Source organism: Platalea leucorodia, assembly GCF_965183815.1.
Source record: "Platalea leucorodia genome assembly, chromosome: 2".
NCBI lineage: Eukaryota > Metazoa > Chordata > Aves > Pelecaniformes > Threskiornithidae > Platalea > Platalea leucorodia.
The window spans coordinates 96,749,326-96,764,080 of NC_138824.1; the positions used below are offsets into that span (position 1 = coordinate 96,749,326).

A 14,755-nucleotide genomic window follows, 5' to 3' on the forward strand; every position below is an offset into this window, starting at 1 on the left:
TTGAAGGTTTTTCTTGTTGTTTCTTTTTGCATCCACCAGGATAAAAATGTGCTTGCACAGTGGTTTCAGCTTTGTGCTACCTTCTTTGCTCATGCTGAAGGATCCTGTGATGTCTAGCTGTACCAGGCCACGAAGCGAACCTGCACTAAGGTTTCTTCTGATTTTTTCTAGTGTAGAAAACAAAAAAAATTGAACCCACTGTGCTGGGCTTCTGAATGTACTGTGAACACTATAAAATTCAGAGAATAATGCAGAGAAATGTGTCATTAGGGCCTACTAGGCAAAAAAAAATATATGCCAGGACCCCTGTCAGAATATAAGCATCTGTTAAGCTATGCTGGAATTAGCATACTGCTGTACACATATATATAGTATGTTGACTAAAAAAACTTTTTCTTTTGTTTTTGGATGCCAGTGGATCATTTTCCAGAAAAGGCTCCTTAGCTAAACTCCACTTTGTCTCTACAGACTGTGGTCAGCGTGGTCACCCAAAAGGCAAATCTGCTGCAGATCTGAGCCATGCTGCAACCTGTGCAATGTCCGCAGGGGAGGTCCTGCCCAGGGGGCTGCGGTGGGCATGCCGGAGTGAGGGGGGCCCTTGGCGCCCGATGGAGGCAGCGCCAGTAGGAGCAGGCTGCAGGCTGTAGACAAGGCACCTGGGCAGGCAGACAGGCAGGCAGGGCATCCGTGCCTGCCACCTCTCTGCGTACATCGTCCCAGTTGGATTTTGACGTAGCCACCATGTCTGTCTGGCAAATACAGTATTTCTCGAAAACAGAATAACCTTAGGGCTTATGTTTTGCTCGAAGTCTTTTTCGTCTCACTTTTCGGTACCGCCAGTGGTCAAACTTTCACTTTTCTTTTTCTGCAACTGAAATGAAGAGCAAAGCAGGATTAATACCCCCGACTCATACACTGCCGCTTTCCTCTGCTGCTGTGAGCCGAACGCTCGTGTCTCCACAAGGCATGTGCAACATTTCTTGGGAAATAATAGGCAGCAGCATGGTATATCACAGGCACCGTTTAATCCAAACAGCTCTGGATGTATGTCCTGAGTAAACAGTTTCTCATCATCTGCCATGCTAGGCTCTAGGATTATTAACTAACTCCTCTTGTTTCAGGATATTTCTGAATTCAGGCAGCTCCTATTTTCCTAAGACCTCTTGTGCCAATACACCATCATTAAAGCTCCATCAGTTTGTATAAAATTTCTGGTTTGACAGCTTCTGTAAACCAGAAGTAAAATCTCAGCTCAATTTGAATGATGAATAGAACCCAGAAAGTCTGGCAGTCATATTTGAGTTCTTCCCTCCTTTGAGAAATGCTCCACTCTAAACTGAAAAATGTCTAAAAGACTTTCTTCTCCTTTATAACTTAGTTCCGTCAAAGCATGTGCTCTTTGATCAACCAGCCTTAGTATTTGTGCTGCTGAGGCGCTTTTCCTCCAAAGCACTTGGGAGAAGGGGTAGGAGCTACACCAAAAAGCTACTCTTCCCCTTATCCAGCCAAGGATGATCAAGTGAATGAACCTCCATTTCCAACATATCAAACAATATCAGCACAAGTAGTGCTCCAGGGTACTTCCCAGTTTATTTTGATGACAGAGTGACCGATAGTATTCTGTCTACATGATAAATTTGTTCATATCAGAAAACCCTTACACTGCAATGCCATTTGGGCTGGTTTTGTCATCTGCCTTGGCAGGGAAAAGAAGCACTGGAAGAGCCGTGCAAGGAAGGCGTGCAGGCCCAGTGTCACAGGCTGCAGGGCACTGCGGGAGCCGGGCCAGCACGCCGGCTGCTGCCCTGCGGGCATGGGGCAACCGCTCCCGGGGTCTGGCCTGGGTCTCCACCCTGTCAGGCTCCTGAGGCAATGCCGATGTGGTCAGAGACAAGCAAATGCAGTTACATGTATATCCTACCTCCCCTAAGCCTTACATGTCAAAATGAGGGACAAAATGGGAAGTCCCCACCCAGCCTGGGCCATAAAATGGCTTCATTGGTTGTGTGTTTAATCCTACTGGGTGCTGTGTATTAGAGGGCAATTCCTCATAAAATTTCAAGCACATCCTTGATGATCAACACGTGAGTGGAAGTTTCTTCCCAGAAAATAAATTTCCAGCTCCCTCCAGGAAGAGGTGTTAGCTAACACACTCCCCTCAGGTGGTTATCTCTGGGTTTTGCCTTGAGGTCTCTCTCTTGCAAGCGGCTCCCTTCCCATGGCTGTACTTGCGTGGTGCCTGGTCGACTCTGCAAGAGCACGCTCTTGTGCACACTTTCTGCTCATGGTACACACCTTTCTTCAGCCAGGTCTAATGAATGTGTTTCTCATGATTATGATTATGCCATAAGCATTCCTACTTTTTCAGAATTAAGCTGCTATTACATTATAATGTTTGACTTATTAAATGATAACGTTTGCTTTATCAAAGAGATATTTAGTGCTTACCTCTTTCATAGCATCATCTATCTGTTTTAATTCCTCATAGTGGTCCCTGGATTCCCAAAGGGGTTGGAGCATCACCTCCTCCACTTCTGGGAATAGCTAGGTGAAAACAAGAGAGAGAATATCAACTTTTCCTTTTGTATTCATTAACTTGTACACGCTAGAAATGGGGCGAAAGACAGGGTGTGAACTGTACATCCCCATTTCCCTGGCTAACTAAACACCTGCCGGAGCAAACGCTGAAGCTCTGCACGCCCCCGCTCCTGCTCCTGGCCTTGGGTGACTTACCTTTGTTACTGTTTCAAACATGGGGATGAGAACGAACTTCAGGAAGCCGATCTGTGCTGTCGGCTTGGTCACTTTATCGCGGTCCATGAATGGTGCCACTGGAAGCCCCTCAGATTTTTCTCGGTCGCTCTGGAACAAAGCCAGAGTTAACAAATATTTAATCTTGGCTAGAAGCCTGTGAGGAGAGTGATGTACCAAGTAGATCACTAGCTAAAGAGCAGTGGCCTTCAGATACAGATCTCAGTGGTGTCTGAAGACAGCACAGAATAGCAATATGCTTCCCTCGGGCCAATGTATCCTGCTTTGTTGAGAGCAAGCGTCTGAATAAAGAGAACTCTGTTCTTTTACGTCCGCAGAGTACTGGCATGAAAGCGTTCACCTCCAGGCTTACAGGACGATGAGGCCACCTGGTTCCCTTTGCAAACCCATAGGACTTGTGAGGGAAATTATTTCTGAGCATTCAGAAAGATGGTAATGGTTTTTGCTGCTCTAGAAGAGAAGGAATAGGTCTTTGATTTCCTCATCATTCTCCAGAGAGTGATTATTTTTGGGTATTCAACCAGAAATTACATATCCTTCTTTACCGATGATTAAAACTATTTCTGGCTAGCTGGGTCAATGGAGAACAGTTCCATTGACCGCGACAGGTTTACCAAGCTGCCTACTTGACCACATAACTCACTGTTTCTATGGGGGTTCATGTGCAAGGAGGTCACAGGTTGTGCGTGCAGAGAAGATACCCTGTAGCAGACTTTATTTCTCAGTTATTGGATCTTTCAGCACATAGCGCTCTTGCTGGGTGGCCAAAACAGTAAGGCACACAGATGAGAATGCAATTTGAGTGAAAAGCTGCAGATGCAGTGAGCGAGGAGTGTTTCTGACACATCATCCGAGGTGTCTGTCTCTTGTGAGAAGCCCTCCTCAGCATGCACCCTATCAAGGTATAGACAAAACACACAGGAAAGCTCTGGCATCTCCTCCTCAGAGCACTGCAGCTATGTGTCTCTTGAGATCCCACTGCTGCAGCATGTACATGCTGCTCGGGAGCTGTGTGCCGGAGACAGCTGAAGGCTGCTCTTCCAGGGATCCTTTTTTAAGCAGTCAGAAACTGTGTCTGGCTGGGAATCCAGTGAGGAGCAATGGCCTGGGGAGCGTAAAGTCTGACTTTGCACGCCTCGGCAAATTGCTTTCTCTTTAGGCAAATGTTCACACATAGTGAAAATTATCTAAACTAGTTCCTGTGTGATATTTGATATCATTTACTTGATAACTTTCTTTTGTCACTGCTTTTGCCCTTTTGGCTCAAAAATCATTTATATGTCAAGTGAACTCGCAAGGCAGCCACTTTACAGTGAACAAGCTTCAGCCTGCTAGCATTAGGATTTCTAGGTTGCTATTGTCATTCATCTGCAAATTACAGTCAATTGCATTCACTTGCTTTCTGAACAGCTTTTCCTGCTGACAGCCTTCTCCCACTTTCTGTAAAAAAGATGCCTTTCCATCCTAGAGCTAGACTGGGCTGTCAGACAGCAGAGCACCTGTAGCTGAGGTGGGACTCAGGAAGAGCAGCAGTTTGTGCAACTGCGTCTCTCCCTCGTTCTTACCTGCATAAAATATTCCTCTAGTAAGCAATCTACCCAGGGCTCCGCTACTTCCATCGGGCGGACTTCATTGGAGATATCACAGCATTTTATCAGTACCATCTTCAGCTGAAAGAGGATAATACTTTAATACTGCAGTCTTAATGCCAGCCCTTTTTCCCCCATCCAAAACCTGTGTCTTTACAATGCAATGGGAGGCAATGTTTTCAAACAGAAAGGACAGTTTTAGGATTAAATCAGAGGTCGTAAATGATCTGGGTTCTTTTCCACTTGCTCAGTTACCCTGTGTAAATCACTTGTCCCCTCTCTGCCTCAGTTTCCCTGTCTGTAGCACTGGGATGTGCCACACTGGGACCTGTGCTTATCCGCTGCATGAAGAGCTGCAGCCACAAATAAACATGAAGTTGAGGAGCACTCAGTGGCAGCTGGGGAGAGGCTTCCCTGGACGTCAAAGACAACTGGATTAGGAAGTAGAGGAGACTAGAGTTTGTACTCTTGTGGATACTTTTTGCCCCACAGTAATGGACAATAAGAATTTGTATCCTGACAGAGTAAATATACTTTTTTTTTTCTTGATGGGACTCCAGGATTTCTAAAGCTGGAATAATCTATTTTATATAGAGCACTTCCAAATTTTAATTCTTTTTGGTGGGGCAGAGGATGTAGGAAGGATTTGTTTTTGATAATGTATATCGAATCTTGGTTTTTAAACGAATGTTAAGCTACAAGCTTTCACACCATGCACAGAAAAATAATAATCTACAAAACCTCCTTACACAGGTCATGTGTTCTTCATTTGAGTAATCAAAATTTTCCATTTTTTCCTTGAAAGAGTCCAGTATTTCTGCGTGTCTCGCCATGTCTGTAGCCAGGATTAACGTAATTATCCCCTAGCAAAGAAAATATGTATATGTATTAACTTGACGTTCTTTACAATGTCTACTATTGCAGAGCAAAGTCGGGTCTTTCTTACACACAAAAAGCCTCAGATGCATTACATTTTTAACACTGAAAGGCGAAATTTCTGACTTGAAACTGCCAAGCAAACTGGAAGAGGGTTATAAAGAGTTCATGGCAAATGAAGATCATGGTTGGATCAATCCGTAACACTGGTGCGATATTCTAGAGGCATTGAGGTTTTTCCTTTCTGACTGACTAATTGTGGAAAAAGAAACTGTACAACAGGATGTTAAAAGTCATGCTCTGTTTGCCAAGATTTGCTTTTGGCTCCTTGGAGAGCGCTATAGGTTTTGCTGCTGACTCTCAGTGGCCCTAGGAAGAGACAAAGATCAGTAGATGTGGATGCCCTCTGTGCTCATCCTCCTTGGATTAAGGGCTTTGAAATACCCAGACGCAGCCAATGTGTTAGGAGCTCTGTATCCTCTTGCTAGGCAGAGTTTATGATGGGAAAATGTTAATTTAAATTTGCAGGTTTTCATACAGATCTATCCATTTTGGACCCATGCCTGCTTCCCATGCACTGGCAGAATCACTCAAACCAGACTGATATCTGAGCCCTTACATTGGTCTGCTTTTTCATCTGGTGTGTAAGGAAGATACAACGTGGAAACTAAGACAGAATTTTGGCCCTTAGTGCTCTAATGGGAATTCTAGCATTGTTTACTGTCTCAAGAGATAACTGTGATGACTCCCAGTCCACTAGAGCATCCTCCAACAGTACAAGTGCTCTGCTGCTGTAAATCTTTCCCCATTTTGAAGCCCATCCTAAAATTACTACAGTGTTCTCTTAAAGCATAAACTTCTGCCATGAGCGCTTAATCCTTTCCCAGTCAGAGCTAATTGGTTCCTTCAATAATATAAATATCTACCCCCCAAAATGTCGTCGGCTTTAATAGTCAGGATGTACTCATTATTTCTCAGCAAGACATTCCAGGGAGTGCTGCTGTGGAAATTTTCCAAGAATCCCTCTTGGATCCTTCCAGTGTGAGGGGCTTTTTCAGTCCTGCTCTCTGGGGAGAATGATTCACTCACATCATTGTACAGCAGGGAAGTCTGCGCGTGCTTACATCTTCAGGAACAGTTTGTATGACACAGATGGGAGCAGCATTCATACCTGTCTTATCTGTTTGAATTGGTCCTGGTCGACATTGGAGAAAATGTTGTATTCTGGCTGGGAAATGATCTGGAAAGCCACAGCACAGTGGTGGTTCTCCAGTGGGGAGATGTCATTGTAGCGTACTGCAAGCTCAGTTCGTGCATTTATCTGATAGCTGATGTGAAGAAAAACAATGAGAACTCCTGCAGACACACACCAGCTGCTCTAAACCATGCTGCTTACTTTTATTTACATTCTTTTCAATACTTATTCAATTAGCTGCCGTTTGTTTTTTGATTGTTAATACTAAATCATATTTTTAGAGAAGATAGATATTACTTTAATATAATCTCAGGCACTATTCCCCTGTAAGTGTTTTTTTTTTTTTTTTAAATTTTGCCAAGTCTCTGTAGCTTAAAATGACACAGAACAAACACAGAAGGAATTGCCTGGGCTTCATTCAACCCCCACTACTGTCAATGGAGAGGTTCTCACTGATCCAAGTCAGAATTGGGTTCTGCCCTTATTTAATGAATGGCTACAAATAAATTAGATTCTCTCACTCTCTTTTTCACACACACATACATGAACACAAATGTGTCCATGGGTCAACAATTCTAATTTTCTCACATGATAATAAATAGAATAACATGCACTTCATGATTTATAATTATGAAATAATACGTAAGTTAAATCACCCTTTGCATTTTAGTGTAATTATTCCATTTCAGTCAATGGAGCTATAATAATTTATGGCCTCTCTCTCAGCCATAAAACATTTTACCGTGTTTTCTCAGGAGTGGGGGAAAGTGTTGGAACAGAAATCTGAAAAATCATTTTCCTTACTGAGCCAAGGACAGCTGGCAACCCCAACCCAGACCTGAGTTTTCTGCATGAAGCTCTGCCTTGGCCCACGTGTGAGTGAACAGCAGGGCCTTGGGGGAAGGTCGTGGCCAGCTCAAGCTGTGAGAAGGAAAAGCTGATCTACCAAAAATGCCAGCTGGTATTACCTTCCCAATAAATTTTAAGGGAAGACAAAGCAAGAGACAGACTTACGTATTGTTATAGCCCGGATGGTCCAAGTCATGGCATACTGCTGCAGTCATGAGAATTAAGATGTCAATTTGGGAAAATTTCTCCTGTAAAATACGAAATATTAATGTAGTATTATGATTTCTACTTCCCCTATCCCCATAAATGAAAAGAAGTGAAAAAACCACCCACATTTACTTTTTAGAGAAATGCAAATCTGAGCAAAACAAAGTATCTTTCCATAGATCAATTTACTTCAGTCAAGAAAGAGAATTCTGCCTTCCTTTCCAATAAAAATGACTCAGATTTGCCTTTGTTGCATTAAATAGCAGCAGCTCAGAGGAGGCAATTTGCTTGAAACTTGCTATTACTGCAAAGATCATATAAAAGCACTGAGATATTAGTACAGTCGCTTACAAGTCATTCCAGCATCCTGATTAGTTAAGGGAGGGCTGGAACATAGCTTAGTTGCCATTGCATTCTGCATTAACTGAAGTTATGAAAGGAGTGAGAAAAATTAAAAGTGTTGCGTTCCCATAGCTTCTGAATAGGATGAACTTCCATTAAAGCAAGTTTTTCTTCATACTCTTACTGACAAGAAAATAGACTTAGGCCAGTAACTGAGATGTTTAACTATGGAGAAGAAAGGGGTTTTTAAACTGAATAAAATCTGGTTTGTACAGAAATGAAATGAATCTATATAGACAGGTTATCCAGTCAATGAAAATAAATGATGCCTATAGTTTTGGACAAAGTACAGGTCAAATATGAATCTTGCATACAGTACATGCAAGGTATTATTTGCAGTAGCTCACCCAGGTGCAAGCACATATTTGGAGAAAACCTTTTGTGGGAACATTTTGCGTCACGGACGAAGACCATATCCACAGACCATAATTCAGTAAGCTTTTGGATCTGATTCATAGGTGTTTCATGCTACCAGAGTGTCAAAAGATCTTCAGTGTACAAATTGGGGATACCCAGGAGGTGAAAGTGTCTTCCCAGCAGCCTCAGAAAGCTGTGTAGATGCTTGGGGACTGGGACAGAATGGCTGAGCAGGCAGACAGAGGTGGAAATGCAACACCTCTCCTCCTCTCCCCAGGGACTGAACAAGTGCAGCTACTGCAAAGCTTATCGCTTGCTAGCAAGCTGGTGGCCTGTTCTGCAAGAAAAGTGTCACAGGTGTCGTGGTGCTCAGTGGACAAACATGTGTCCCATGATGGAAATGGAGTGATACTATTGAGGCGGGGGGCATACCTGGAGGCTGCAGAGCGAGATCATGCTGTACATCATCTGGGTCACGCAGAAGCAGTGCCGGAAATTATGAAAGGGGTTGTTTCTGTAATTGTCATGAATACACAGCTGCAGAGAGAGGGAATGAAGCAGTCAGAGACAGGAGAGCTCTTTCTTTATAAAAACATGATTACACATGCTTCCCAGCCTCCCTGGAAGCACTGCATATCCCTACAGGAGTCCTATGGAGCCCAGTATTATTTTCTGCTAGGACAGAGTGACAGCACAAGGCCCTCTGACACTGTCTGTTTTCCTGGGGCAGGGTGAGAGATTACTGCCTTTCCAGAATTTGTCAGCAGGTAAAGCTCATAGCAGCTTCTCTCTCATACCAGCTAGCAATGGGTAAACATCCCAGCACGGCTGCAAGTGCATCTCAGTCTTGAGACAGGACTCTGTGCTCTCATCCTGAATTTGTATTTCAAACTGTGCGGTGGTTAAACAGTGACTTTGGGGTATGTAAAGAACTCAAAGTACATCCCCATTCCCCTCTCTCACTGAATGCAAATTGCAGCTTTGAAATCCTCAAGGCTGAAATGTAGTTGTTATTTCATTTGCAAATGCTCAGAGGTGGCACTTCGGGATGTGTTGCTTGGCAAAGTGAAGATGTGAATGTACATGCACTAGCATACCTGTGTGGCTTTCCTACGCTAGGCAGCATGGGAGAGATTTAGCCATATAGGCACATGGGACTGATTTTTGTGTGTTTTAACTTTCTACAGATCCTGGCTATGTGCCCTCATTACAAATGCAAGCTAAAGCTTGTCTTCCCATGTGTGCTCGCTACTGTCAGCCGGGCTAGATGAGTGAAGCTGGCACAGCTGGTTAACACATGCCACAGTCATTTTTCCAATGCACTGGATAGCCTTTGGTATCCTGTCCTGCACAAAACAGCCAGGCATCAGCAGCACTGCTGGACCCCTTCTGGTGAATCCTCCACAGCCTGGACCCTAGGGAGCCCTTATGCACATGCTTCAATTACTGAGCCTGAATTAATGAATGGGCGGAATTCGTGTCCCCTTCTCCAGCTAAATAGTGAATTTACTTCAAGAGTCCTCAAGCCTCATCAGGATCAGACCCTTCAACCTGGGACCTGAATTCTAGGAAGCCTCAAAGCTCTGGATGAGGTCAAGAGAACTGTGGGTTTTCAATGCTTATTCAATATTTGGGGGCTTCATTGCAAAAGCTGTTCAGATTATTCTGCAGCAAGGACTTTAGAAATACATTACGCTATTTTAAAATGAATAACTAATGGCATAACATGTTTGACAGCCAGGCTCGCAGGTGGTGGGCAGTATCTCACAGCCTCCACATGGACACCGTGGTCATGCCCAGGCACTGCACAACACTGCATGGATGTAATGTATACATCCAGCAGTGGAGCCCAGAGCATCCCAGGGGACTCCTGACTCAGAGCACTGAAGGGCTGGAGTGACTGGGTTGTATTAGTCATCCTTTCCTCCCCTTTCTGGAACATTTCTGTAGCCAGTGGATGTGGGAGCAAGAAAGCAAGCATGTGCATGAGGTGGCTTTTTCTCACCCACTTAAGTTCAAACTGGTGCCCATACTGTGCCTGGGGAAGCATCACAGTTTGAAGCAGAGTCCTCAGGGCTTTTTTTAATCATCTTTCTTTTTGCAAAGCTAGAGTTTAAGAAAGAAAATCTCACCCTGTAGAATTTCTACCCTTTGTAGAAAATACGTAATAAACTCCCCTCGCTGTTCAGAACGAGGCTGTGTTAAATGCTAGTGGTAACAAATCACTTGGGAGATACAAGCTAACAGGGAGCTGCCTGCATGTGTGGGTGACATGTTGATGTGTGTTGACGTATCACCTTGTTTCCCATGTTTTCAGACTGTGAGACAAGAGGAGGAAGTCTTCTGGTTTATCTACTCCGTGCTAGCCTTGATTGTATTGGGTTTCGTCCCACCCCTTCTGTTCAGCTGCTTTCTAAGGTCAACAATACTGAGCTTTTCATCTGCCTTCTTCAGGGAGAGATTTCCCAGGTCTCGATCATTTTTTACATCTCCTTTAATGTAGTCATACCATTTTTCTAAAGAGACTTAACCAGTCCTAGGCATAAATTCTAGGTAAGCCTTATGCCTTCTATGGATACGTCGTTAACATCGGTCCATTTTATCCCTTATTCCAGTCTCTGATCAGCCTAATGCCATGTTAGCTTCAGCCGGCAGCGGCACGCCAAGCTGTGATAGTCACTGCCCTGCGTACGCTGGTGCCCAGGTGCTTTTTGCTCTTGCTATACTTCATGATATGATGAATCCAGTGTTTTGCTTTGTGTTTTCTAGCTACCTTCTGAATTTGTGGAATTTGTTCAGGCCTTCCTGGGAGTCTACATCAATCATGTAAAACAGTTCCTTCTATTCTGTCCATACTCTTCAGGTTATTAGAAGAGATTAGTGAGATATAATTCTTTGCTACAAGAATCACATGAAACATCTGTATAATGAACTTCACATCATGATGTTTTTAGTTATTATTTCAATCAATTTGTCAGGTAGAGATAGAAGTTTTTCTAACCATAACTCTTCAGGGTATCCCTAGATCCTTTTTAAGCACTAGGTAAAATATTTACTGTTCTACGGTCCTCTAGGAACATGATGGGTTTTTCTGAGAAAGCCAATATATTCTTCAGCTTTTTAGCAAATTCTTTCTTATGCTCTCCCTTGGATCTGAAAAGTTATTGATTTTTAAATACTCCAGTGTTTCTTCTTTAGACATCTTAGTTTTGGTATGATCTCATCTTTATCATGACTTGCATCTCTGCAACATTCTCAACATTAAAGACCTAGGCAAAGAAAGTTATTTAACTTCTCAGCAATTCCTTTTCCTTCCTGCCTTGCATTTTTACTCCCTGTGACATGTAATGATTATTGCACATACTGGCGTTTTTTGGCCATATCTGAAGACAGCCATCTTGTCTCCACGTGCAGTAGCTACCAAGAGCATTCACCAGAAATGAACTGCTTTCAGTAATAGAAAGCTCAGCAACCAAATGTAAAACAGTTTTAAAAATGTCATCTTTTACCACAAGAATGCAAACATTTGCTGAAGTACTTAAATTTCAAGAATTTGTATAGATTGACTGCTTTCAGTGGGATTACTCATGTGAGTCAAGTTAATTCCATGGCTAAACGTTTTGTTTATTGAGTTTTGAATTTGAAAAATTGCAAATATCAGGAATTCGAAATACTTACCAACCACCTCTTTAACGTGATAGGATTGATGTTGAAGTCTTTTACCAACCCAAGGTCATGGTACATATGTTCCAAACAACTCAGCATCTGCAGCCAGGAACAGATAGGTTATTGGCTTGGTAAATATCACTTTGCTTTACGATACATTGCAGAGTGAATTTCCTCCTTGCAAGCATCGAATAATTGCAGAGCCCTCTTGTTAAGATGAAAGAAAGATGCTCAAAGATTGCATGATTAAAGCCAGTGCAAGAGAGGTTCTGAAAGCTTTTTGAAGTAGACAGATTGCTGTTGACTTCATAGGTTTTGAGCAGGGCTTTGAATGTCACCGGCTCTCTTTAGTAATTGTGATTCAGGCGTATCATAGCAATTCCTTCTCACAAAAAAGTATTGCCGTTTTTCTAATTCATCTGGGATATATTCTAATGCTCAATGAAATCAGCGGGAGTTTTTCCACTGGCTCCAAAGGCCTTAGCTGTACAGAAATGGATCAGGCCCTAACTGTATAGAAAATGACAGCAGAAAATAAGTGATCCTTAAAGAAACATGCATTCTAGATACGTGACAATATCTTCTTTCTTTATGACGTCTCATGAGTTCCTAACTCCACTATCTTAACTCTGATTTCTTGTTTAACCAAAGATCTCCCATTATAAGCCTACAAAATTGCAGCAGGTTTGTGACCATCCACTCCTGTAAACTAACTATGAATCCCAATAGCTGAAATGCAAAGGCAGGCTGCTCTTTTGAGACAACATCTGCTCTGAGGTAGGAAGGGGGATGCAGATAGTTTAGCACTACCACTCCTGATTAATCTTCTGGGTATGAAAATATTGCAAAAGAAGAGTATTGATAATCTGATGTGTCTGGGCACATAGCAGCTGTCACCAGTCAGAAATGGAGAGACTTTCAGGAGTTCATGTATCTGCATTCCCATTTCTGAAGGCAAAATCTACAGGGGATGAAATGTAGCCATTATATTAGCAGATGCAGTTTTTAGACTGTAGACTGATCCAGGGGTTTTAACATGATGAGTGCAATGTCACAAATATGGCCTTGGAGACATTTTTAGTTAGGTTTCTGTTATTTAGGCTCTTAAAAACTCTCCAGAAGAATGATTTCATCTACTGAAACCTTATATTTATCCAGGGAATATACATAGTTCATGCAGTAACAAGGGAGCTGGTTTTGAGTCATCCAAACAGGATGAAAGAGACTTTCCTGCGAGACTTGAGGGACAATGTCACAAGCTGAATTGTGCTCAGATCACATAGACAGATTTTGCTGTAGACTACCTTGTCTTATTCCTAGTCCCTAATCCCTGAGGTAGAATATATATTTTGCAGTAGTTTCAGAAAAGACAATTCCGAGACAATGAAGTTGATCCAGAAGGGCTGAATTACCCTCAGAAATGCCTATCTCCCTCCAGCTGTTGCCAAGAGAGCTTTGGGTGAGTGGCAGGGTCCTCAAGCTTTTGTCCCTGAACACATGAGAATCTCAGTTTTCATTTTTAGCTTTTGTGGTCAACAGCAAAAGCTTGAATATTGGACTCTCTTGAGGCTTGAAAGTGAGTGGGCATTTGAGAAAGATAATGCAAGCTTGCTGCATAGCTCTGTTTACTGAGATGCTACAGAGCACATTATTAATTTTCTTACAGAAGATTACGGTTTATAACCTGCCTGCCCCACATTGAGCATGCGGGCAAACGCTCACTGCTAAATAAGCATTGACAGAATTGAAATATTCTCTGTAAACATGAACCAGAGCTAAAAGGGTGAGATAAACCCATATGGTGCTCAGCTCACTAGAGCTTGTTTGGTATCTTATTTCTGAGCAGCACTCCTCCTTGCAGGGCATGTCTAATCTCCACACCCTCTTGTTAGCCTCGTTCATGCCCCCATATAGTGTTTCCTAGTATACTGAATGAGTTACTGTGCTAAAATACTATGCCTCAGCACACAAGAATCCATGGATAATGGTTTTTGTCTCTCCCTATTCTTTCTTAATAGTCAGAACAACAATGAGCCAACAGTGTTATGGTCCACCTGGCAGGTCGTAATTCTCTCTTGCTGTAAAGACCTGACAGACATTCAAAAGCTGGGGGCAAGCCATTTTGCCTGAGCAGTTCTGTGGCCATGGTACAGGGAAAAGGGGCTGGAGAGGGAGCAGTAACTGCAGAGCACTAGCCTCAGGTTGGCGCAGACCGCACAAGGAAGCTCTGCCAGCCTCTGTGAATGGGAGATGGACCTAAAGCCATCAGAGAGTCCTTCTGTTATTCTACCAGCCAGATGAAATATCCTGAAGGGAATATGCTGTTCCTGTGGGTGCGGTATGGGGTATTTTTCCTTGTCATGTTGATCTACAGGTGCTGAGCCAGAATGACTCTTGTATGCACAGCAGCTGATTGAGAAAGTAATTAAGGTGATTGCTGCTGGTGGTGCTGCTAGAACTACCCAATCCTGCCCATGGGAAAAACCCAACACTAAAACCCTAGTTTAGTCCTGCCCTTCCTTACATTTTTCCTAGGTAAGATTTGCTTAATCTAGTTTTACATTATATTATAAACTGTCCGTTACAGAAGAATCCTTCTCCTTCATGTTTCTGCAGAGGTTTACACATGGGCCTTCCAGAACCTTCTGCAATGCCAGTGACGAACAAAGAATAATACTAAGAGCAACAAGGAAAATAAGAAAATGAAGCAATAAGAAAATACTAATAGGCTATGCATGCAGCTTTGCAACCTCTTCAGAATACACTGCAGAAAAATCCTTGCCTAAAAGGCTGTGAATCAATGCATGCACCTCTGCCTGGCTTCACACAGCAGCACACAGCT

General features: G+C 42.9%; 1 protein-coding gene across 3 annotated transcripts in view; it reads right to left on the minus strand.

The window, feature by feature from the left end:
• Positions 1-820: 820 nt before the first annotated feature.
• PDE9A (phosphodiesterase 9A) overlaps positions 821-14,755 on the minus strand; it is a gene marked incomplete at both ends in the record, with an annotated part of 49,011 nt that continues 35,076 nt past the window's right edge. For all 3 annotated transcript variants that reach the window (XM_082305150.1, XM_082305149.1, XM_082305148.1), the window contains 9 exons: positions 821-871; positions 2,449-2,544; positions 2,734-2,862; positions 4,338-4,442; positions 5,111-5,224; positions 6,409-6,565; positions 7,447-7,529; positions 8,680-8,784; positions 11,926-12,012. In XM_082305150.1, the coding sequence (XP_082161276.1) occupies positions 821-871; positions 2,449-2,544; positions 2,734-2,862; positions 4,338-4,442; positions 5,111-5,224; positions 6,409-6,565; positions 7,447-7,529; positions 8,680-8,784; positions 11,926-12,012 (927 nt within the window). The remainder of the gene's footprint in view (positions 872-2,448; positions 2,545-2,733; positions 2,863-4,337; positions 4,443-5,110; positions 5,225-6,408; positions 6,566-7,446; positions 7,530-8,679; positions 8,785-11,925; positions 12,013-14,755) is intronic.